The sequence below is a fragment of the Stegostoma tigrinum genome, chromosome 40 (assembly GCF_030684315.1).
Source record: "Stegostoma tigrinum isolate sSteTig4 chromosome 40, sSteTig4.hap1, whole genome shotgun sequence".
In the NCBI taxonomy this organism is placed as follows: Eukaryota; Metazoa; Chordata; class Chondrichthyes; order Orectolobiformes; family Stegostomatidae; genus Stegostoma; species Stegostoma tigrinum.
Genome location: NC_081393.1, coordinates 17,594,961 through 17,619,690, shown reverse-complemented (window position 1 = coordinate 17,619,690; position 24,730 = coordinate 17,594,961). Strand labels below are relative to the sequence as shown.

Below are 24,730 nucleotides of genomic sequence, written 5' to 3'. Positions count from 1 at the left end.
ATTCCTCTCCCACGCATCCTCTTGCCAAAAGGGTGCCCTTATATCGACTAGTCTGCTTTATCTCAGTCTCCTTATGCTTGATGTGAGATCAGACACACAAACACAACAAATGGAACTTTCTCAGGAGCTAAGAACAGTCGAATGTATCAGTAGAATCCTGTGTTAACTGCAATGGGGGAACAAATCTCAGGCTGATGCATGTGCCTCAGTCTCCCACAGCAGGAACACAATAATCCTCCAAAAGCAACAACACACATTAACACCAGGAGCCCAAAGCCAAACACAGATTTTCCAATGGAAACTTTAATGACCCTAACAGAGGCACAGTAAATCGATGAGGGAAAACAAGTCAGAAGTGAAATGTTCTACTCCTATGTTTTTGGAAAAACAATTACCATCAAGAGGAATTATTTCAAACTCTAATGTGAGTAAAACTGAATCCTGAGACTGCTTTAATTAATGTTCCAACAGTCAGGAGACTATTCAAAAAGGCTGTTTGTCAGGTTCTGCTTCACCTTTGTTCCATACAACATTTCAGTTCGGGTATTTTTAAACACATTTCGGTACACTTCCTTATCTGAAGGAAGTCTGGGAGAGGGCTTTCTACTCCCACCTCCACAGCAGCTGCTTTAACAGCACAGGAACAGAAAAGAGCATGAACAAAACAAAAGGAAGTAACGGGATAACCAAAACACATTGAGGCTTGTAACATCCTGTGGGAATAAATCTGCCAGGACTCCACGAGCAAAGATGATAAAAATCGGTCAGTCATGCTTCCAGGTGAATTGTACAGCATTCCTTGAAACACGGCTTGTTCTACTAGAACGTACACAGCAACATCTCAGAGATTCAGAGATAGCCAAGGTGTTATTGCAAACCTATTGGTGTCAGTAAGAGAGCAACTGCAGACTTAGACCTGACAGAGCAGTCTGCACGCCCTGCGACATCTGTGTGACCGATCCACACTTTGCAGGCATTTCAGTTTATGGAGTACATTCAGGAGCACATTCGAATATTGCCGTGTATTTGCAGCTCCAACCCAGTAAATCCGACTTCCCAGGGGTAACGTGCACTTGCTCCCAAACTTTACCTCTGTCACGCTCCTTTCTGACTGGGCAGACTTTCATCACTGTCCTCGCGTCTCTTCCATATCTGTTGATGAATCAAAGCAGTTTGTTTTTAATGGTGTACACAAGACAGCGAGGAGCTGTGCAGTTCACTCCCTTACTCTTAAAATTAGCAGAGTGACCACATTTCCACTCGATTAACTTGAGTAAACGTCAAATAAGTGATCAAAATGAGCAGCAGCACAGAATTTAATCCACCTAAGCATTGATAAAGCGCAATTTTCTCAATAGCCCTTTTGACTGCTGTTGCAAGAACTGACTGGTACATTGACCACGGCGCACATTATGATAATGTGGTATTTCATATCGAGTTCTTGAGCATCAGACACCATGCTCCTAGAGTTACAAATGTCACAGAAGGAAACCTTTCGGCCCATCAAGCCATGCCACCTCTCTGTAGAGCACTTCGGTCAATCCTGTTTCCCTTACATTTTGAATCCTTTCAAAACTGTTTCTTGTCCCTGCTTCCCGGTAGGCAGCGACCCCAGGTCACCATTACTTGCTGAATAAAACGTATTTCAGGTTATTCTCCCTTCCCCGTATTGAGCCCAGACTGGTTAATCCATCTCTCCTCTACTTTCTCTTCCCCCACCCACACTGTCCGTTTTCAGATCATGACAGAAAATGCGTGAAAGTAGGAAACAGGGTGAAGATTTCAGAATTGTGTGCTAAAGACATGGACGGCCTTGGGCTCATCATGCCCTGCCACCCTTGTAATTGTAAGCGACACACCGTTTTTCTCTTCAAACTCCAAATGCAAAATTATCCTCAAAGGTACCGCGTCTGGTTAGCTTACTTCCACAATCATCATCATCGCTGAAGCACCACCGATGAAAGAATCCCTCTTGTGGCACGGCGGTAATATCCCTACCTCTATGCCAGAAGGTCTGGGTTCAAGTCCCATCTGCAATGGAGCTGGGTCGTAACCCTTCCAACCATAGATTGAAGTAACTACTATTGATCAAGTTCTTTCTTTCCATCTGAAACGGGCTTAGGCTTAACCTTAACCTTAACCTTCACCTTCACCTTCACCCCCACCCCCACCCCCACCCCCACCCCCACCCCCACCCCCCCCCCACACACACACACACACACACCCCAGCGTCCCCAGCATGATTAGTTCCTTGTCAGTACAAAGTATAAAACTATATGCACGCGTCCGTACAGCATACAATCATTATTCACTGCCAACATATTACACCAACGGCACTGATAGGAAAAGTAGTCACTGGCAATACTGAGATAACAACGTGTAGAGCTGGCTGAACACAGCAGGCTGAGCAGCTTCAGAGGGGCAGGGAAGCTTGATGTTACAGGTCTAGACCCTTCTTCAGAAAACCAATACTAACGATACTAACCTGTATGTAAGCCTCCGATAGGGTGATCATTTGTGGCAAGATGTCAGACACCTGTAGATCCTGCAACTCATACCACTTGCCCGTGCCCTGAAAGTACAGTAACCAGGATAGAGTTTCAATGCAGGAGCCAGCCTGAAAAGCTGTGTACCTCTCAGTTAGCTACGACAAGTAGCCACAATACTTCCTAGATCACACATGATTCATTGTGTTAAAAAGCCACAGAGTACCAAGTGCAGAACAGCAGTTATGTAACACACCAGAGACTGTTCTATAACTACTGGAAAATCGGAAACAGAAGCCAAACATTCTGGAGCAAACAAGAGGTTGGAGCCTCATCTCAGAATCAAATGCTACACGAAGTTGGGGATAATGTGATTTAATCCCAGGCTGTTGCCTAGGAGAGGGATGGAGTCAATCAGTGGGAATAGCAGAGGCAATAATACAGCAGCAGGAAATATTGCCTCTGCAAATGTTTCTCTGGCTACAATTAAACTGTCAAGAAATGCAGCCACCAGCTGTAGACCAGTTGTCTGGCCGACGTGAGACTCCAGCCTCAGAATCTGCAACTCACTCCAAATGCACCAGGGTAATTCAGAATCGGCACACCAGGCCTCCTCCCAAGATTTAAAAAACACAACAGATAAAGCTCAGCGTTACTATTCATTACTTGCACAAAGCCGCACACAGTTACTCCTCACACGCAAACAAGGACGGCTAGCCATGACAACTGTGAAATGATCACGTTTCACATGTATGTTTTAGCTGCTGGAAATCTCAAACAACCAACCATCAACCTGAAAGGTTAACTCCCTTCGTCCGTGCGGGGCCGTGGTCAGGCCAGCTGAGTGTTGTCATTTCACCTGAAGTACATGCTGAATTCTAGCAGGGTAGTAGAAATGGGACCCAGTGATGTGTGAACACCCTTGGCTGCATACTCACGTGATGAAGCACATGGACCCGATAGGCCCCCTCGCCCGGTTTCCCATCGTGGACCACATTTCCAATCAGGTCATACGTCGTTTGTTTGTGAATGGCCTGAACTTCCTCAGACAGGTATTCCCTGAGGTCAACATTCCTGAAACACACATTTCAATGACAAGTCAATTCTCCGGTAATCTTACCATGACCCTACAGAAGCCCCTGTGCACCGGATAAACAGCACAGAAGACAGGCCATTCGGCCCAACCGGTCCCTGCTGGAGTTTACCTGCTTCAGTTGAACGTCTCTCAGCCAAAACCATCACCATAACCCTTTAATCCTTTCTCCCTCATGAGCATGTCCAGCCTCCCTTAAATACACTGATTCGATTCTCTGCAACCACTCCTTGTGGGGGGAGAGAGTTCCACATTCTCACCGCACACTGGGTGAAGTGCTTTCTTGTGAACTGCCCATCTGAGGATGAGTGAAAACAATCCGGCCCACAAAAATCTGCGCACAGTCTGTGACCAGACCCAGGTGACTCCCTAACTTCCTCCCACCCAGAACATCTGCACAATCCTGGGAAACCTACACACCAAGTCTGGAAGTCAGTGCACCACAGAGATTGGACTAAAGCTGCTTCCCCGGCATCCAACAGAGGTAAACAGCCCCACTGCACACTTTTACTTGAGATTCGGTCGTCTTTCTACACCCTGACATCACATAAGCAGCAGTGATCGGCTCAGCGACCCCCCTGTGCTAGAGAGGGAGCATAAATTCTCAATCAGTCCTGCTGGCAAGTGACATATCGCTGAGACTTTTCATCCTGAATTCATCACAATGAGCACCGAATCTCAAAATTCACAACCCATTTGAAGTGTGGGACTGCTATGAGAGTCTGAAGTTCTTGCATTTGTCCCTATGGGTGCAGGATGCAAAGCTTCATTGACATGTCTCCCAGCGCAGCACAATTTGAGTGTCCCTGCCCAGATCACCAGAACAGCTAACTGTGGACGGGAGGAGAGGCTTTGGTGCACGATGGAGAACTGAACATTCGCCATTTCGTTTAAAAAAAAAGCAGCATGTGGGCCACACTCTGCTAACAAAGTGTAGCAGGGTCCACAGTCAGCACCTGTAAACAGGGAAGGGAGAAACTTTAAAAGGTAAGTGATGTATGCACGGGCTTACGTGATCGGGAAGTTAACAATAGTGGGGTTCTTCTCTATGAAGAAGTTGTTCTTTGTGAATCTCTTGATGTAGAAGATGAGGTAAGGGGGGAGCTTTGTCAGCTGGAACCTCTTTAGGAAATTCTCCTTGTAGGTCTTATACTCCTGTAGAAAACACAAACAACATTTACTACAAAGTTTGCATCTCAACAGCATCTTTCATGAACTGAGGACTTTCTGAGATGCTTCAGCGTCAATGGTGCACTTTTGAAGCACTGTAACGTAGGTAAACAGAGGTACACCAGTATGTTGGACATTTAATTGGGGAAATTAAGAATTTAAACACCACCATTAGCTTTAAAAAGGGGGTAATTTTTATTTAAGAATGGCTGGTCATGAGTAAATGCCGGCCTCCCCACCGACGTTCGCAGGAATTATTTAGTCACGGAATAACAAAAGCCCAATGAACACCGTTGGACCAGGGTTAGGCCAACTTTCAAACTGGACTTTTTTTTTTAACATCCACCTGAGGCGGCAAGCAGGTCCTGAGTTAATCTGAAGTATCATACCTCTACCCCCTCTGTATTGCACTGAAGCATCAGTCTGGATTTGCAGTCTAAGGATAACTTAACAAAGCAAGATAGACTCAAAGAACTAATACGTCACCGATTTGGGCCAGTCAAGGACAGTACTGGGAAGTTGTGCGTGGAGTCCGAAGAGATAGGAGAGGATGTAAATGAATACTTTTCGTCGGTATTCACACAGGAAAAAGACAATGTTGTCGAGGAGAATACTGTAATACAGGCTATTAGACTAGGCGGGATTGAAGTTTATAAGGAGGAGGTGTTAGCAATTCTGGAAAGTGTGAAAATAGATAAGACCCCTGGGCCAGATGGGAATTATCCTAGGATTCTCTGGGAAGCTAGGGAGGAGATTGCAGAGCCTTTGGCATTGATCTTTAACTTGTCATTGTCTACAGGAATACTGCCAGATGACTGGAGGATAGCAAATGCGGTTCCCCTGTTCAAGAAGGGGAGTAGAGACAACCTGGTAATTATAGACCAGTGGCCCTTACTTTGGTTGTGGGTAAAAAGTGTTGGAGAGGATTATAAGAATTTATAGAATTTATAATCATCTAGAAAGGAATAATTTGAATAGGGATAGTCAACACGGTTTTGTGAAGGGTAGGTTGTGCCTCACAAACCTTATTGAGTTCTTTGAGAAGGTGACCAAACAGGTGGATGAGGGTAAAGCGGTTGATGTGGTGTATATGGATCTCAGTAAAGCATTTGATAAGGTTCCCCATGGTAGGCTATTGCAGAAAATACGGAGGCATGGGATTGAAGGTGGTTTAGCGGTTTGGATCAGAAATTGACTAGTTGTAAGAAGACAGAGGGTGGTGGTTGATGAGAAACATTCATCCTGGAGTTCAGTTACTGGTGGTGTACCACAAGGATCTGTTTTGGGGCCACTGCTGTTTGTCATTTTTATAAATGACCTGGATAAGTGTGTAGTAGGATGGGTTAGTAAATTTGTGGATGACACTAAAATCGGTGGAGTTGTGGATAGTGCGGAAGGATGTTGCAAGTTACAGAGGGACATAGATAAGCTGCAGAGCTGGGCTGAGATGTGGCAAATGGAGTTTAATGCAGAAAAGTGTGAGGTGATTCACTTTGGAAGGAGTAACAGGAATACAGAGTACTGGGCTAATGGTAAGATTCTTGATAGTGTGAATGAGCAGAGAGATCTCGGTGTCCATGTCCATAGATCCCCGAGAGTTGCCACCCAGGTTGATACGGTTGTTAGGAAGGCGTACAGTGTGTTAGGTTCTATTGGTAGGGATTGAGTTTCGGAGACATGAGGTCATGTTGCAGCTGTACAAGACTCTGGTGCGGCCACGCTTGGAGCTTTGTGTACGGTTCTGGTTGCCACACTATAGGAAGGATGTGGAAGCATTGGAAAGGGTGCAGAGGAGATTCACCAGGATGTTGCCTGGTATGGAGGGAAGGTCTAATGAGGGAAGGCTGAGGGACTTGAGGCTGTTTTTGTTAGAGAGAAGAAGGTTAAGAGGTGGCTTAATAGAGACATACAAGATGATCAGAGGATTAGATAGGGTGGACAGTGAGAGCCTGTTTCCTGGGATGGTGACGGCGAGCACGATGGGGCGTAGCTTTAAATTGAGGGGTGATAGATATAGGACAGATGTCAGAGATAGGTTCTTTACTCAGAGAGTAGTAAGGGCGTGGAATGCCCTGCCTGCAATGGTAGTAGGCTCGCCAAGTTTAAGGGCATTTAAATGGTCATTGGGTAAACATAGGGATGATAATGGAATAGTGTAGGTTAGATGGGCTTAAGATTGGTTTCACAAGTCGGCTCAACATTGAGGGCCGAAGAGCCTGTACTGCGCTGTAGTGTTAGAACTGAATGAGTCGCCTATGCCCAATTCTGGGTACAGAGTTTTATAAAGAATATCAGGGCCATGAATTCACAGGATACATGGGCAGTCTCCTGTAATTAAAACTGACATCCTTGGAACAAAGACTGTATAGTGAAAATTTCAGTCATGTTCAAAGTCACAAGATAAGCTATTTCAATAGAGCAAACGCAGATAAGCATCTTCCACTGGCATGAGACTGGCTACCAAAAGAACTGGATTTGAGATCATGGATGTAACGGCGGTGCAGGGGCTCAGTGGTTAGCACGGCTACCTCATAGCACCAGGGACCCAGGTTTGATTCCAGCCCCGGGCAACTGTCTGTGTGGCGTTTGCACATTCTCCCCGAGTCTGCGTGGGTTTCCTCTGGTTTCCTCCCACAGTCTGAAGATGTGTAGGTTAGGGTGGATTGGCTGTGGCTAAATTGCCCCATAGTGTCCAGGGCTGTGTAAGTTAGGCATTTTATACCTGGGAAATGCAAGGCTACAGGGAAAGGGGAGGGGAATGGGTGTGGGTGGGTTGCTCTTTGGAGGGGCAGTGTGGACTTATTGGGTCGAATCGCCTGTTTCCACACTGTAGGGATTCTATGATCCTATGATAATTGGCAAAGATCCAGGATGAAGAGAGGAAACAAGGGCACCTTTCAGCAAAGCACAGCAAGTTATTGTGATCAGCGATACACTGTCTGGAGGGAAAATGGAAGGGAACTGTGCATTGGTACGGTTGGTGGAGGAGAAGCTGGCAGAGCTACAGGGAAACCGTAGGGAGAAGTGGGACCAGAGAGCTCTTTAAAAGCTGGTGCATGTACAATAGGCCAAAGAGCCTCATGCCCCTCGAGTGTGATTTGAATCTATGATCCTCCAACTTGGAAATAACAGTTGGACATAATGGGGGAGGGGGGTGGGGGGCACCTCATGAACAGGCCAGCGCTTGGCAACGTACTGTCAACAAAGAACAGCACAATGAACTGCTCACAGTGGAATTCTTTCAGTCCTGTCCTCGGCTCAGCAGTCTCTGATGTTTAAACAACTCAATCAATTCTGCTCTATTTACGAAGAATGTCCGGTCATTACTCGTGGCCTGTGGTGTTTTGTAACAACCTTCTCTGTGATGCCGTTGAACTTTGCCAGGATGTTGAAGAGGGGCACTTGCGGAATGATCAGTTGCTCCTTCTCATCCTTGTACAGAGGGGCTGTGGGAAGGTCTAGGGTCAGGTATAAGAAAGCGGACTCCGTCATTGTCTCCTTGAACTCCTCCATTTCCAGCAGTTGCTCTTTCTCCTCCGGTGTCTGCGTACGGGATACAAAACCCATTAAAGGGGGAAGCTTTAAAATACAAATTCCATTAAAATGCTAAAGGATCAGAGCAGTTGACAAATCTCCGCGCTGACTGCATTTCTACAGGCTGAACAGTCACAAGTGAAACCTTTATTCAATCCATCTATCAAGCTGACAGGATGCAAGCTCAGCTACCAAGGTGACAGACAGTGTTTTAAATCATTCCCTCAGGCTTGTTGGAATCACTCTGTTCCCCTTTAAAAAGGGCACTGGGCTCACTGCCATGCTCCCATGTCTAAAATCAATCAAATACAAGCAATTACTCGAACAATTTTTCAACCTAGCTCCAATCAGCAGGGGTTAAAATAAGAACTCGGCCCAATAAGCATGCCTTTATTTTAGATCTCAATCCCACCTACGCATTCTTTCCAACTGATCCATCCCTGCTTTTCTAATTATTTTGTTAGACGCACTCCAAAAGGACCTCCCTCTGTAATTTATCCACAGCCCTAAGGTCCTCAGGGTATGCAAGTTCTGTCTGATCACAAACAGAGTAAGTTCAAGTGGGATAAATCCAGAGAAAAATGAGGCGGGCAGGTTAGAGAGTCGACTGGAAGTGAAGCATTAAAAGGGCTGAGCTAAAAGCAATGATAAGAATATGACTCAAAGAAGCACAAACACAGATGGGGAAGAAAAGTGTTGAAGAAAAGCCTCTCCTTCAACAAGACAAGGTTTCGGCAAGCCATTGACAGATTTATCATACCATTTCCCTGAGAGGAACAAACACAGGAATCAGGAGTAGGCCATTCAACCCTTCTAGCCACCATTCAGTAAGACCATGACTGATTGGTTTACACCACATCCCTGCCTAACCCCAATAACCTGGCATTTCTTTGTTTAACTATTCTTTGGGAGGAGAACCTTACGAAATATTTTTTGACAGTGGTTGATGATGCCCACAGCTGTCTGCGTGTTCATCGGGGAACGTGTGGTTCCAGGGAGACTTTACATGTGACGCCATGCAAGGAAGTGGGTGGAATTTGGAAGTGGCCTTCAATGACGGGGAGACAGTACACAGCCTGGGAGGAGCTCCGGAGTGAGAAGGCAACAACGGCCCAGAGGCCAGGAGGTCACGGCTGACAACGAGAGCCCAGAACCCAGAAGGGGTGGCACAAGGAGGGCCACAGGAGATGTCCTCACCCCACTTTATTGTCCTTTTGCACCAATCTCCTCAGGCACACTCTGACTGTGCGATGGTGTCACCAAACACAATGTTACTTTAACACAGGGAGCACCACACACAGCGAAGAATGACCTTACCTGAGCCACCGGCCCCTGTCCTGGGAATATTTGATGGAAGAGAAGTGTAGAGGGAGCTTTACTCTGTATCTAACCCCGTGCTGTCCCTGTCCTGGGAGTGTTGGACGGGGGGACAGTGTAGAGGAAGCTATACTCTGTATCTAACCCTGTGCCCCGTGCGGTCCCTGGGAGTGTTTGACGGAGGGGCTGTGTAGAGGAAGCTTTACTCTGCATCTAACCCCATGCTGTCCCTGTCCTGGGGAGTGTTTGATGGAGGGACAGTGTAGAGAGAGCTTTACTCTGTATCTAACCCCCGTGCTGTCCCTGTCCCTGGGAGTGTTTGATGGGGGTGGGGGACAGCGCAGAGGGAGCTTTACTCTGTGTCTAACCACCTGGGAGTGTTTGAATGAGGAAGAGTACGGAGAAAGCCTTACACTTGTACATAACTCCAGGAGCGATTGATTGCTAACCCAAGAGAACCTCCATTCCTAGCACTGAAATCTTTCACCTTCATGCAGAGACACGAGTTAGGGGCAAGGGAATGCCATTCAGCCCTCCTCCTCTGTTCAATAAAATCACAGCAAAGCTGACTCAACCCTCAACTGCACATTCCTGCCTATCCCTGGTCACATTTCATCCCCTTGCTGACCAAGAGCCTCTGTTTTGAAACATAGTGAAAGGCTCTCCTCCCACCGCCTTCTCAGGTAGAGTTCCAAAGGCATTCAGAGGAAAAAGGAACTCCTCACCTCTGTTCTACTGGGTGGCCCCTGTCTTTAAAAAGTGAGCCCTCATTCGAGATTCTCCGGCAAAGACGTGATATCCTATCCCTGTCAAAACTTCTCAGGATGCTTCAAGCAAGTCCCCTCTTTCTCATCTAAAACCCAGCAGGATCAAGCCCAGCGTTTCTTCGGAAAACCACCTGCCCATTCTGGGAATTACGCTGCAAAACTGTCTCTGCGTTTGGAAACGATTCATTCACACCCTCCCTCAGATAAAGGGGATGACAGCACAAGTTTTATATTTGTGTAAATTAGTCAAAAGAGAATCACCCTGAACTGGTTTGATGGAGGAATGCGACAGAACCTGCACTGACTGGCATTTCTGGCTACTTGATGCCACCAAGTGGTGAAGAACAGAAGTGCATGTAAAATTTGTCAAGCTGATGGTGGTTAGGGGGGAGAAGCCAGGCTGCGAACTGCATTGTCCCTGGGAGTGTCTGATGGGGGACAGTGTAGAGGGAGCTTTACTCTGTATCTAACCCCGTGCTGTCCCTGTCCTTGGGAGTGTCTGATGGGGGACAGTGTAGAGGGAGCTTTACTCTGTATCTAACCCCATGCTGTCCCTGTCCCTGAGAGTGTCCGATGGCGGGAGGGGGGGTAACAGTGTAGAGGAAGCTTTACTCTGTATCTAACCCCGTGCTGTCCCTGTCCCTGGGAGTGTCTGATGGGGGGACAGCATAGAGAGAGCTTTACTCTGTATCTAAGCCAGTGCTGTCCCTGTCCCTGGGAGTGTCTGATGGGGGGACAGCATAGAGAGAGCTTTACTCTGTATCTAAGCCAGTGCTGTCCCTGTCCCTGGGAGTGTCTGATGGAGGGACAGTGTAGAGGAAGCTTTACTCTGTATCTAACCCTGTGCAGTCCCTGTCCTGGGAGTGTTTAATGGCAGGGACAGTGTCCAGTGAGGAGGAAGCCAGCACCTTCAGAGGGTCAGCCCAGTGCTTCCCAGGATCACAGTCTGTCAGGGTCTGCCAGCCACAGGAATAGTTAGACATCAACAGAGAACCTGAATAAAAGGAGGAATGATAAGAAAAGGGGAACTAACCAGGTCTGGTGGAGGCAGCTTCTTTGTAAAGATTCGCATGGATCCCTGAAACACGCTGTTGATGATGGCTGTAAAAGAGCAATACACAGAATCAGACAAGAAGAACAACACAGATCAGCCCAATATAACGCTGGCTCCTTATCCAACCCAGAGGGTGCCTTCTGAGGAATGGCTACACAGGCGAGGTCTGCATCCTCCGGAGGTCAGAGGTGACTTAATGCAAATCTATTAAGATTCTGAGAGGACTTGACCAAACGGAGGGCGAAAGAATGTTTCTGCAGGCGGGAGAATCTAGAACAAGGGGTCACTGTTTAAAAATAAAGACCTGCCCATTTAGGACAGAGATGAGGATGCATTTTTCCCTCTATGGAATTCCCTTACTCCAAACACAGTGGATGCAGAATGCTTCCATACTGTTAACACTGAGGGAGGTACATTCTGGATTACAAAGATTAACAGGGAGAGGCAGGAATGTAGAGGTTAAAATTAGATCAGCCACGATCTGATTGGAAGGTGGGGGAGGCTTGAAGGGCTGAATGGTCTTCATCTGTACGCTCATACACATTGAGAAATCACCGCTCTGCTCTTTGGGGGGGCGGGGGGGAGCAGTGTCACTGAACAATGACAAGTACAGAACCCTGGAATCAGTTTCCGTTTCCCTGGTCCACACAGGAGTTGAGGCCAACTGCACCACTATCGTGCTGAACCTCAGCACGAAGCACAGAACCAAACCCTCACCCACCCACAGCGGCCCCACTGAGGCACAGCCTTCCCTCAATATCATCCAGTATTCCTGAATCTAGGCAGTAAGCTTACTGAACACACATTGCACAGTGTTCGTCTACGTGAATGATGAGATAACAGGGGAGAGCCACAGAGGGAGTACACAAGTTGCAGGAATGCTCAGCCCCTCAAGTTACTTACTCCTCTTTTTTTTGTTCCCTCCTAGCGCCATATGGAGTGCGTTCAGGAACCACGACAGAAAGTCAACAGCATCACCTGTAACGGCAGACAGATATTCCACAATCACCGAAAATGTTTTTGGGGATTTCGCAAGCAACGGTGAATCACTGAAGCAACGGGAGACTGGCACTGACGTTCTAAATTAGAAACTGAAGCAGAAAGGGTGGGACATTGCAGGCATTTCGGCAACTGGAAGCAAACAGAGAGAGAGGCATCAAGGCTTTGTACACCCTTTGACAGAACTCAGTGTACATCTCAATCACTGCTCTGTTTGACAAAGGGACGGCTGCACATTTTCTGCATGTTCCATGTAGACAGTGATGAATGGATCTCGCCTTTCTCCCTCACCACTGACAGACACCCAAGCAGCGGGTCAGAGGGCAGAGTGGAAGTTTGAGAGATTATGGTGCATGGCACACAATGGGAGATAGGTCAGAGTGTGAACGTGGACGACTGCTCATTGTTGTCTATGGGTGCTTCTGAAGCAGGGCAGCTACCGCTCAGCCAAAAATCAAACAGCTGTCAACTGTGCATTTAGAGTCATTCATCACAGAAACAGACCCTTCGGTCCAACTCGTCCATGCTGACCCAGAGATCTTAAATTAATCCAGTCCCATCTGCCAGCATTTGGCCCCTATCCCTTTAAACCCTTCCTATCCACGTCCCCATCCAGATGCCTTTTAAATGCTGTCTCTGTACCAGCCCCAACCACTTCCTCTGGCAGCTCGTTCCATACACGCACCATCCTCTTTGTGAAAAAGCTGCCCCAACTAAATCTTTCCCTTTAAATTTTACCCCTCTCACCTTAAACCTATGCTCCTCTAGCTTTGGACTCCCCCACCCAGGGGAAAAGATCTCAGCTATTTACCCTATCCACACACCTCATGATTTTATAAACCTCTGTAAGGTCACCCCTCAACTTCCAATACTCCAGGGAAAATAACCCGAGTCTATCCAGCCTCTCCCTGTAGTTCAAACACCCCCTACACCAGAAACATCCTGTAAATCTTTTCTGAACCCTTTCCAGTTTCACAACATCCTTCCTGTAGTAGGGAGACCAGGATTGAACGCAGTATTCCGAAAGTGGCCCTAAATGTCCTGTACAGCCACAACATGACCCTCCCAACTCCCTATACTCAACGCACTGACCAATAAAGGCGAGCATACCGAACACCTTCCTCACAGCCCTGTCCACCTGCAACTCCACTTTCAGGGAGCTATGTACCTGCCCCCGCAAGGTCTCTCTGTTCAGCAACACTCCCCAGGGCCTTGTGTGTATAAGTCCTGCCCTGATGTGCCTTTCCGAAAATGCAGCACCTCTCATTTTTCTAAATTAACTGCTACACCTTGGCCCATGGGCCCATCTGATCGAGGTCCCGTTGTACTCTTGAGGTAACCTCCTTCACTGAGCACTAGAGCCTCCAATTTCAGTGTCATCTACAAACTTACTAACCTCTTGTATTCACATCCAAATCATTTCTATAAAAGATGAAAAGCAGTGGACACAAAACAGCGTTTACATTTCATCTCGTTACAAAGGGGAAAATAGTTGAACCCCTCTGATAATTAAACCAAAACAACACAATCCCTAATCTGCTGTGACAGGATTACAGGTTCTCCTCTAATAATTACCCCCAAACCACCCAGAGGAGTTCACCTTTCCCCTTATAATCCATTAAAAGTGGTTAAAAGGAATGAAGTGGCAATCAGGGATTTTCTAAGAAACAAATAATTTATTTATTTAACCCTAACAATGAACTAATTAAAAAGAAATTCTAACAAAACCGACAACTTCCCCCTTAGACTACTAACTACTTCCTAACTGGTCTACATTCTAACGGAATGCTATTCAAAGAAACACAAGTCCCATTTATATAAACCCAATTAATAAGAAAACAATGAATTAAAACTTAATCTCTTCAAGTTCGCAGTTGACTGTCTTCTGGAATATTTTCACAAACACCTTTCTTCCATTAGTTCTGCTGTTAGGGATTTTTTTTTTGTATTTCCATAATTTCTTCAATGAGGAGTTTGACCTAAAATACGGTGGGACCTTTGACAAATTCGATGGGCTTTCTCTGGAGCTGAATGGTGCTGGCTGTGGCAGGTGGTCGATGACTCTCCCTAATTTTCCAAATGCCCTCGTCTTATTTACCAGTAACAACATAAATCAAACACTTATTTTGTGATTGGTTTCTTGTCAACACCATCAGATTTAAACTCAATTGGCTTTCTGTTTCTAGGTGCTTGATTTAAATTAATTGGCCAAATTCAAACTCATTGACTCGGGAAAAATTTGCTGCTTCGCTGTTCTATACAAAATGTTTCCCTTTGGGCAGTGTCTGTGTGCACCTGTATTTATAAACTTCAGGCACCGACAAAGCACAAGCTCTTAAAGGAAGCATGGCACTCCCCATGATGAGTTTTACCAACAAATTATACTTCCTGCCTTCCAATTCACGAATACTCTGCCCAAGTCCGTAACAATCTGGCTTCGAGACATTTGTTTCATATTTTCAATCTTTTAACGTTTGAGCGTGGCAAAAATTTAAAACTGTTTTATTTGTTGTGATTCTGCACCCTGGTAATATTTACTAAATGTAGCTTTAAAGAACTTACATATTCAAAAACCAACAAACCTCAAAAGGGACAAAATTTCAGCAGGTTTTTTTGCAATCTCCTGCATCGTTGCGGAAATCGCAGAGAAGCGGGGGAGGAACCAGGATTTATTTTTGGATGGTTTCTGATCATGTTTCGTTAAAGTTAAAATGGAAATGCTGCCTCCATTAGTTCTAGAAGGGTTTACGTTTGAGGAGCAGTGTACACAGGGGGACAATCTGCATGCAGCAAACTCTCAAACAGACTGCAATAATGACCTGGTAATCGGTCATATTGTGTCATATGATATTTTTTGTCATAATGCCCAAGGAATACATATCAGGAAGGACACTTAAGAATAACTTCTGTACTCTGCTTTGAATTAGTCCCACGGGATCCTTAACGGCCTGCTCAGGGGGGTCTCCATTTAATCTTTCATCCAAAAAGTGGTACCTTCCACAGTGCAGTGCTGCCTCGGGTCTGCACTGTCAATATCGGTGTGTGGATTTCCAGAATGGGACTAGAACCCACAACCTTCAGCCCAAGAGTGAGCCATGATTGAAAATAAAACATCTAGGACTCTGGAGTTAGCATCTTCCATGCAAACGCCAATGCAAAGCTCCCTGAGGACCAGGCTCAGAATCAACCAACAGTCAGCCCAACTCTGAGGTGATTGAAACGGAAACGAAATCCGGAGCAAGGTTCCAGCTAAATCTCCATTCAGTACCTACCACCATTCATTTCATGACTAATCCTCCTCTTCCCTATCCACCAGCAATTCAGAGAATCCGTAAAAGAAAGCTTCACCAGTCTGTAACTTGCAGACTCGTGGCAGTAACAGTTAGTTAGCCCCTACCTTGTTTGGTGATCTGAAAACGTTTCTTGCTGCACAGCACAACAGCCTGTAACATCTCATGTGGAGAGACGTGAGCCTTGAAGTTCCGGGGATTTCGCAGTTTCCTCATCAACTCCCCGAATCTCTGCACCAGCAGGAACATAATGTCCCCTGGAGGACGCTTGATATCCCTGTAGTTCTCTTCCTCCAGGAAATAGTTCCGCAATGGAGGGACATTAGACAGGGCCTGAAATAGAAGCACAGATCAGCGACAGACAAATCAACACCTACTGGCTATCACAATTCGAATCACTTGCTGTCACGGTTCAGCTCACTGTTTGGACTGTGTTACATTATAACGTAGGTCATAGCCTGATCTGGGTGATGCTTTCTTTATTTCTTTACCTGTAGTACTACGTTAGCATAGTCATTGGCCTTGATATTGTTCAATCCCACAATTCCTGGCAGGTAGGTCGTCCCATCGTACGCTCGTGACAGCTTTGACTGTTTGTCCAGGTTCGCGATGTGCTGTTTGGTAAATGTTGGCTTCAGTACGTACTGAAACGCAAAAGGATGGGAGGTAAACTCCTCACTACTTCTCACACACCAAACATCACCAACAAAATACAGCGTGGTTCTAAATCGCTGGGAGGTGCAGCCTGCAAATACACAGGCAAAGCTTAACGGCAAACATCTCACAGGAATTCAGTCAAGCAGGAGTGAGGACTGAGGACTGAGCTCAGGAATTCCTGAAAATTATCTAAGGCAGAACCTTTCATGCAAAGGTTGAACAAGGTTTGTTTGTTTGTCCTCAGTGTTTCGTACCTTCTCAGTGAAGATGCTCCAATAACAGACAGTTCCTCAAGAGAGAACAAACTAGCAATTCACAGAATTTTTTGCATGAAAAAGACCTGCCATTCAATCCCTCCCAACTGCTGGTACATTTTACTTTTCACTTAACCTCTTTTTCCACTATTTCCGTTCGACAATTTTACATCCTGACAACCCTGTACAAATTCTCCAAATTTTTCCCATTCTCTTCTGAGTGATAATCCAGATTTAAAGGTCTGTAGCCCAGGTTGTGGGTGAGTTTACTGACTTGCTCGCCGAGCTGGCTTGTTCTCATTCAGAAGTTTCATCACCATGTTCGGTAACATCATCAGCGGACCCTCCGATGAAGCTATGTTATTCTACTTTGCTTAGAATTTATACTGTACAGTCCGTTATGGTGAGGAGAGTCATTTCCAGTTTTGATCTGTACAGCTTTGTACATGAGGTCCAACTCTATGTGTTTGTTGAATTCCGAGAGGCATGGTTCTCCACCCGTAATGCAATCAAGAAACATATAGAAATGGACCGCACATATAAACCCATAAAGATTAAAACTGGAAATGACAGTACTCACCATAACGGATTGAACAGTATAAATTCCAAGCAGAACAACATCGCTCCACTGATGACATCACCTAGCATGGCGATGAAGCATCTGTACAATTACAAGCCAGCTTGGCAAACAAGTCAACAATCATAATCCAGAACTGGCTTAGTCACTAACTAACTGAGTGTAGACAGACTTTCTCCCAATTTAGCCTTTCTCAGAATTTTGAACACGGTGGATCCTTGGAGATGAAATCTAAACATTTACAGATACACGTTCAGTTTCCACTGCTTAACCAAAACTGATAATAAAATCCACAGGGAAACTAGAGGTTATGCAGTCGTACCATGGGTGTGGGGTATAGCTCGGCAAACATTTAGGGCCACTGCAACAGGATCTCAGCAAAAGTCAAAGGCCGGGAGGGGGCTGTCTAAGAAAAACGAGAAGTCACTTCTGAACACTAGCGCCACATGCTCACTTACCGTGATATCCTCAAGGGAAGAGTCAATGATCTCATAGTTGTCTGGCAGGCAGTAAAACTTCAGCGTGTGCAGATTCAGAAAGACATGGTGCCCCACCTGAACGCTGTGAATGTTGGCGTACGACTTCAGGCCTCGCCCTGCGGGAAGCAAATAGCCAGATTCAAACCTACATCCTCCACAAGTACCTGCCCCTCCGTAGAACCGATAATCTCTTTTTCAGGCAGGGGTTCTACCACTACCACCCGGGAGAACATCACCGTGGAACTCAGAAACTAAGTGCCAGACTCTGGATGACAAACAAACAGCATCACAGATGCCCCTTCCTCAGAACAGATAAACCAGTTACTGTTCATAGACCAAACGTCCAAGCTGGAGGCACCGGGTATGGTCCAGCTGTAATGAGATGTCTGTCCAACATTAACTCCGTCCTCCAAACCAAAGATAAACGATAGCGAAGCAGCAAATTACTACGGATGCTGGAATCTCACGGAAAACAAAAAAATGCTGGCGATCACAGCAGGTCAGGCACCATCCATGGAGTCAGAGCAAACTAATGCTTTGAGTCAAGATAACTCATCAGGGCTGAAGTGAAGGTTACTGTCTGACCCGCTGTGATCTCCAGCATTTTTTGTTTTCAGTATAGATGGTATTGTCCTTACTGTGGCCAGGTAAGGATCAAATCCAAGGCTATTCTGAATGACCTAGCACAGTCCAACATCAGCCTCTTCAGTTACGAATAATGCTGGATTCCAAAAACAAAACCAGCCCATTTTTCAGCATGTTTTCCTCAGATCTGGACTTCCAAGACAGATTAGGATAGCCATCAGTGACTGGTAAGAAGTTGAGAATCCGAATCGGATTATTTCTGAATCAAACTGAACGTGAAACATTCCGTACAGGTAGGAAGTCTTGTGTGTTTAACAGAATGAAAGTAGGAGTGTCACAACCCAAAACACACATACCTAACATATAACAAGCAGAGGTACACAGCCCCCACTTCCACAAAACAGACAAAACGGTCAGAAAGTCCTTTTGGTTTTTTTCGAAAAGTACAACTAATACGGCAGCACATATCTAACAGTTCAAGTATCCACAGTGCCCAGACCTATAAAGATTTATAAAGTTCTGGTTACGACACAACTAGAGTACTGATCCCCACACATTAGAAAGGAAGTCTCCTTTGCAAGGGTGCAGAGGACATTTCCCAAAACGATTCTGGGGATGAAAGATTTTAACGACAGGGTTAGGTTGGGAGAATCTAGGGCTGCTCTCCTTGGAGCAGAGGAAAATGCGGGAAAATAGGTGCATGAGATTTTTACAAAGATCCTTTGAATGAAGAGTCTGACTGCAGACAGGAAACTATCACCCTCCATTCAATAAAAGTGTGCTTGCACATTTATGTCAAACTGCAAGAGTCCAAGAATTTTAGCTGCTGAAATACTGTCCATATGACAGGATAATTCCAAGAGATCCTAAACCTTAAGTACTTGGGTCAGCTGGCACATTGGGGCATGACGACCAATCTCATCATCTTTGCTTGCCTGGGCAGATTGGAGACTCCCAAGACGTGGCAATTAGTCCAAATTTCCAGGATCTTACCACTGATCTTTTTCAGGAGCCAGCTGGAGAAAAGCCCTTAGTTTTCTGGGCATTTAGGGACAGGCCTATTTTCCCACGTGCTTCACAGCATGGAGCGGGTCCTGAACGAACACACAAAGTGAGTGGTTTTGGTTTTGGATTGAGGACGGCATGGGTTGAAGCATTTTCTGTTCATTTATCTCGTGTGATGATTCTCAGGGTAAGGGCTGTGGCCTGCAGTGGGACAGCAACAAACATGAGGAGCGTAGTTCAGAAACCTTCTGGCTCCAGTTGGAGCAGCAGATTCCCAGGAGAAAAGCAGAAACACCTTCAAGGATGTCATAAAGCCTCCCTGAAGAGGAGAGAGCCTGGTCTGTGACCAAACCAAATGGGGGAAGGCTAGGCTGCAAAAACACATCAAGAGATTGAACTCGGAATGCACGGAGGGTTACTCACCTTGAAAATATTTGCCACACACCAGGCAAGCATATACGTTGATGTGGGAGAGGGAGACGGAGCACAGCTTTTCAAAGTCAAAATCCAACACACTCCTGTTTTACAGGGACAGAGAGAAATGAAAAGACCATCAGGCTCTGAATGCCTTCATGAAAACAGAATCTCACTACTCCTCGATAACTTCCTCTAAACTGCCTCATGAATCATATACACATCAGCTGAACACAGCATAAAGCTCGCTCCAATTTAACTGTATTCAACATTGAATTTGCGCAGCAAGGCTTGAAGCAACTGTGTAAGATCTAATTGCTTCAAAAGCAAGTTGGAGTGAAGCGAACAGATTGGGTTGTATTTCGTTAAGAGTTGCAGTTTGAAAGAACTAGTCAAATCATTTAAAACATGACAGGGCAGCTACCGAGAATGGAGGATACAATCTTGGATTAGAGGTTGACCACTTAGGAGGCACGTTTCAAAAGAAACATGTGAGAAATTCTCAGTCCCCGAAAAGCAAGCTTTCAGAAGCAATCTAGTCATGGGTGAAGGTTGGTAACTGTAGGTGAGGTACTGATCAGACAGAATTGGGCTGAACAGCAGAACATGCTCAAGGGGCTGAATGTCCTCCTCCTGTTCTCTGTCTCTGTCCGATCCTGCCTGTACCGGTGAGACTCTCCAGCTACTTTCAGAGCCATCGCCACGTACTGACAAATGGGGAGCACTGCAGTCTGGATAGCGGTCTGGATTTAATGCAGCAACACTTTTCAAACCAAACTGATCAGCCCAGGAGAGGGAACAGACTTGCACTCCTACGGCCAGAGTCTTTTACAAACCTTCCACCTGGCAACAACACTCAATAGATTATTTTTAAAGGAGCTATGTTGAAGTGTAACCCAAGCCACCACTTACCGATTGATAGTGTCCAGATAGGGGCAGTGCCTGCTTCGGTCATCCTCCTCCTCCTCCTGAGGATGTAACCTCGCAATCTTGGAGGCTACACGGTAGAAAGGCAAAGAATGGGCAATGTTAATATTCACCTCACTGGGAGACTGGTGTGCATCCACTGCCAAACTGACCAAAGTGTGAAACGACAGGCAATTCGCCTCTCAGGCCTTTGAGTACTGGAGTTGGGGCGTCACTCTGAGGTGGCAAAGGGCGCCAATGAGGTTTCTTCCGGAATACTGAGCACTGCACAAGTCGCCCCGTTACAGGGAGCATGTTATTTCACAGGAGAGGCTTCACAAAAGACTTGCCAGGTTGCTTGCTGGGATTGGAGGGTTTGAGTGATAAGGAGGGACTAGATAAGCTGGGACTTTACTCACTGGAGCATAGGAGGTTTAGGGGCGAATTGACAGAAGTTTTTAAAATCGTGAAGGGCATAGGTAAGAAAAATGGCACGTGTCTTTTCCCTAGGCAGGAGATTTCAAGGCAATGAGGCATATTTTAAAGGTGAGGGGACGAAAATTCAAAAGACATGAGGAGCAACTTTTTTCTTACACAGAGAATGGGTCACATGTGGAATGAACTTCCAGAGGAAGTGGTGAATGCAGATACAGTTACAGTGTTTAAAAGGTATTTGGATAAGAACGTGAACAGGAAAGGTTTGCAGGGATATAGGCCAGGAACTGGCAGGTGGGGACTAGTTTAGTTTGGGATTATGGTCGGCACGGACTGTTTGGACTGAAGGGCCTGTTTCTGTGCTATCAGTCAATAATTAGCACGTGGGACAGTAAGATTAGCAGTAAGTTGATCTGCATTAGATCCTTTTGAGGAATGGACATTGGCACAACACCTATATTGGGACTGTAGAAACTAGGAGCAGGCCATTCAGCCCTCTGAACCTCCCAATGCCCAAGTCAGCAACTTTCAGAGTTACTGAAGTCAAAATCAAAAGATTCACTCATTGGGAGTAAGAGACACGGAGGGAGCAGACTAGGCCTGAATCAGGCACAGACTGAGTGTCCAGAAGGTGCAGAGAAGAAAAGACATGCCCGTTTTTAAAACTTCCGTCAGGATCCAGTGACTACAGAACTTACAAGCTGCTCCTCAGACACAGAGGGTAACCTAGAGACAGATGTGAGAGTTTAAAAGAGGTGGTAGGGCAAGTCTGAGAGCTCAGAGAACTCCAAAGTAAACTGAAGTGTAACAGAACAGCAAAGAAGATTAATGATGGAATAGTTAGTGCACCCATTCTCTTTAGCTCATACCTAATCTTATTCAGGAAAAGTGCTATGTGAACTTAAAAAATAAGAATCTTCTTAACGTTGGGTAACTTGTCCATGAGGTTTTATTAATAGCTGTGTGTGCATCTGTGAAGCCTTTTGGAGTGGCAGGTTTTGTTAATTATAAAAATTAATTCATCAGTGGTTAGTAAAGATGGCAGCTCGGCTGCTGTAGGCAGGAGCTGGTTGAAGCCAATATGATCCATCTGCAGCTTGAGAATCTTGGGTTTATCTCTGGCTTAAGAGTCCATGAGCTGGAGACCAAGCTACAGGGGCATCAGGGATGGGGAAGGTTTCTTATAAAGGGCAGTCATAACCCTGGGGGTTGGGTCACTGGATTCGATCCAAGGACAAAACCAGAAACAGGTGAGCTGCTACGGTGCTCAAGAAGGGATAAATGGGCCAGTGGCACTGTGTAAGGGAAGCTGTTGAAGTCTGGGCAAGGTGAACAGGGGTCAGTACAGTCAGGGTAGTCTGCGGTAAGAGTCCAGGAGGCTGCACTGTAAGCTCAGCGCTAGGGTTCGGGGCCGGACAGAAATTTGTAATGGTAGGAGCAGGGGCCCAGTTGTGTAAGCCACATGGGCAAGAAGGCAGGGGCATGACTGGAGAAGGGGTGCTGCTTAGGGGATCACAACCAGCTCAGTTAAAAAGGAGAATCTCAGTAGTATTAACATCTGAATGGTTACCTGAGCCGTGAGCAAGTAGCATAGGATGACAAAGATGAGAGTGACATGGGGAAATGGTTTTGTGGGTCACTGGCATCAATAAGAGGGCTGTACAATGGGAAGGTCTCACCTGACTGCACGCCAGTGCTCTGGCAAATTGTAGAATTATGTTTAGAGCTTAGCTCATGGGAGCAGGGGTTAAGGGAAAGTGACAAGGCATAAAGCAGGGCAGCAATCTTGGTAATGATAACCAGGGTGTGGGGTTAGAAGGCAGATCATATGAACTTAAAGAAACACCAACAACCAGGGCTGGGTGACACCGGGACGATGCCAACGTGCTTCATCACTGAAACTTGACAAATGAACCTGGGCTGGGTCTCACTATAGATGCACCAACAGCACCACCATCCACTTCCCCCCAAGCCGACAACACAAACCAACCTCTACCCCTCCAGAGCCTGTGCCCGGTGGCACCACCCTGCAAACACACCAACTGCACTGCCCCACGGAGCCACATGGCATTGCGATCTGCACCAACAGCTCTTTACGAGGCAAGTGGCACTGCAAACTGTTCCAACAAGCTTTCACAAGCTGGGTCGCATTGTGAACTGTGCCAACAACCCTTCATGAGCCAGGTGGCACTGCCAGCTTCAACAACTGCACTGCCTAAGCTGGGAAGGCATTGCAAACTGCGTCAGACACCCTCCTGAGCTGGGTGACACCGCAACCTGCATTGACAACCCGTCCCGGTGCCGGAAACCCCACTGAGTCAAGGAAGCCACGTCGAGCTGCGCCAACAAATGCTGCCAAGCCCGTGGGGGGTGGGCACCACCAGCTGTGCCAACAAACCCTGCCGAGCCCGCGGGGGGGTGGGCACCACCAGCTGTGCCAACAAACCCTGCCGAGCCCGCGGGGGGTGGGCACCACCAGCTGTGCCAACAAACCCTGCCGAGCCCACGGGGGGGTGGGCACCACCAGCTGTGCCAACAAACCCTGCCGAGCCCACGGGGGGGTGGGCACCACCAGCTGTGCCAACAAACCCTGCCGAGCCCACCGGGGGGGGTGGGCACCACCAGCTGTGCCAACAAACCCTGCCGAGCCCACGGGGGGGGTGGGCACCACCAGCTGTGCCAACAAACCCTGCCGAGGCCACGGGGGGGGGTGGGCACCACCAGCTGTGCCAACAAACCCTGCCGAGCCCGCGGGGGGGGTGGGCACCACCAGCTGTGCCAACAAACCCTGCCGAGCCCACGGGGGGGTGGGCACCACCAGCTGTGCCAACAAACCCTGCCGAGGCCACGGGGGGGGGTGGGCACCACCAGCTGTGCCAACAAACCCTGCCGAGCCCGCGGGGGGGTGGGCACCACCAGCTGTGCCAACAAACCCTGCCGAGCCCGCGGGGGGTGGGCACCACCAGCTGTGCCAACAAACCCTGCCGAGCCCACGGGGGGGTGGGCACCACCAACTGTGCCAACAAACCCTGCCGAGCCCACGGGGGGGTGGGCACCACCAGCTGTGCCAACAAACCCTGCCGAGCCCACGGGGGGGTGGGCACCACCAACTGTGCCAACAAACACTGCCGAGCCCACGGGGGGGGTGGGCACCACCAGCTGTGCCAACAAACCCTGCCGAGCCCACGGGGGGGGTGGGCACCACCAGCTGTGCCAACAAACCCTGCCGAGCCCACGGGGGGGTGGGCACCACCAACTGTGCCAACAAACCCTGCCGAGCCCACGGGGGGGGTGGGCACCACCAGCTGTGCCAACAAACCCTGCCGAGCCCACGGGGGGGGTGGGCACCACCAGCTGTGCCAACAAACCCTGCCGAGCCCACGGGGGGGGTGGGCACCACCAGCTGTGCCAACAAACCCTGCCGAGCCCACGGGGGGGGTGGGCACCACCAGCTGTGCCAACAAACCCTGCTGAGTCAACCCCCTTCCCGCCCGCCCCCAACTTCGGGAGAACTTTCTGGAAAAACGCCGCGGGGGTTATTTTCTCTGTTGAGGGGGGGCTCTACAGGGATGGCCGGCTGTTCCCCCCGCCTGCCCCTTGCCCCGGTACCTGGCTCTCCGTCCCCCTGCTCCGCGCTCTCCGGCTCCTGCTTCACCTCCACGGCCGCCATCACCAACCGTCACTCTGCCCTTCCCACACTGCACCGGG

At 47.5% G+C, this 24,730-nt stretch overlaps 1 protein-coding gene across 2 annotated transcripts; it reads right to left on the bottom strand.

Annotated features, from left to right (window-relative positions):
* Nucleotides 1-285: 285 nt before the first annotated feature.
* Nucleotides 286-24,730, bottom strand: usp39 (ubiquitin specific peptidase 39). 2 transcript variants are annotated; one of them, XM_048522894.2, is made up of 13 exons: nucleotides 24,632-24,730; nucleotides 20,594-20,678; nucleotides 19,691-19,785; nucleotides 17,657-17,793; nucleotides 16,202-16,354; nucleotides 15,818-16,043; nucleotides 12,325-12,399; nucleotides 11,401-11,468; nucleotides 8,104-8,292; nucleotides 4,592-4,734; nucleotides 3,425-3,560; nucleotides 2,486-2,572; nucleotides 286-1,152 (listed from the first exon to the last, which is right to left on the bottom strand). In XM_048522894.2, the coding sequence occupies exons 1-13, from the start codon at nucleotides 24,690-24,692 to the stop codon at nucleotides 1,096-1,098; spliced, it is 1,512 nt and encodes a 503-aa protein (XP_048378851.1). In that variant the 5' UTR covers nucleotides 24,693-24,730; the 3' UTR covers nucleotides 286-1,095. The 2 variants fall into 2 exon arrangements, with proteins under 2 accessions (XP_048378851.1, XP_048378852.1); XM_048522895.2 differs by lacking the exon at nucleotides 19,691-19,785.

What these genes read in the sequence shown, in the direction of transcription:
- usp39 (XM_048522894.2), bottom strand. Translation starts at nt 24,692, where the DNA reads ATGGCGGCCGTGGAGGTGAAGCAGGAGCCGGAGAGCGCGGAGCAGGGG. An exon ending in CTTCCCTTGAGGATATCACG is followed by an intron (nt 16,355 to 17,656) that starts GTAAGTGAGCAT and finishes TTTGCGTTTCAG; the next exon opens with TACGTACTGAAGCCAACATT. An exon ending in GGGTCCATGTGCTTCATCAC is followed by an intron (nt 2,573 to 3,424) that starts GTGAGTATGCAG and finishes CTGTACTTTCAG; the next exon opens with GGCACGGGCAAGTGGTATGA.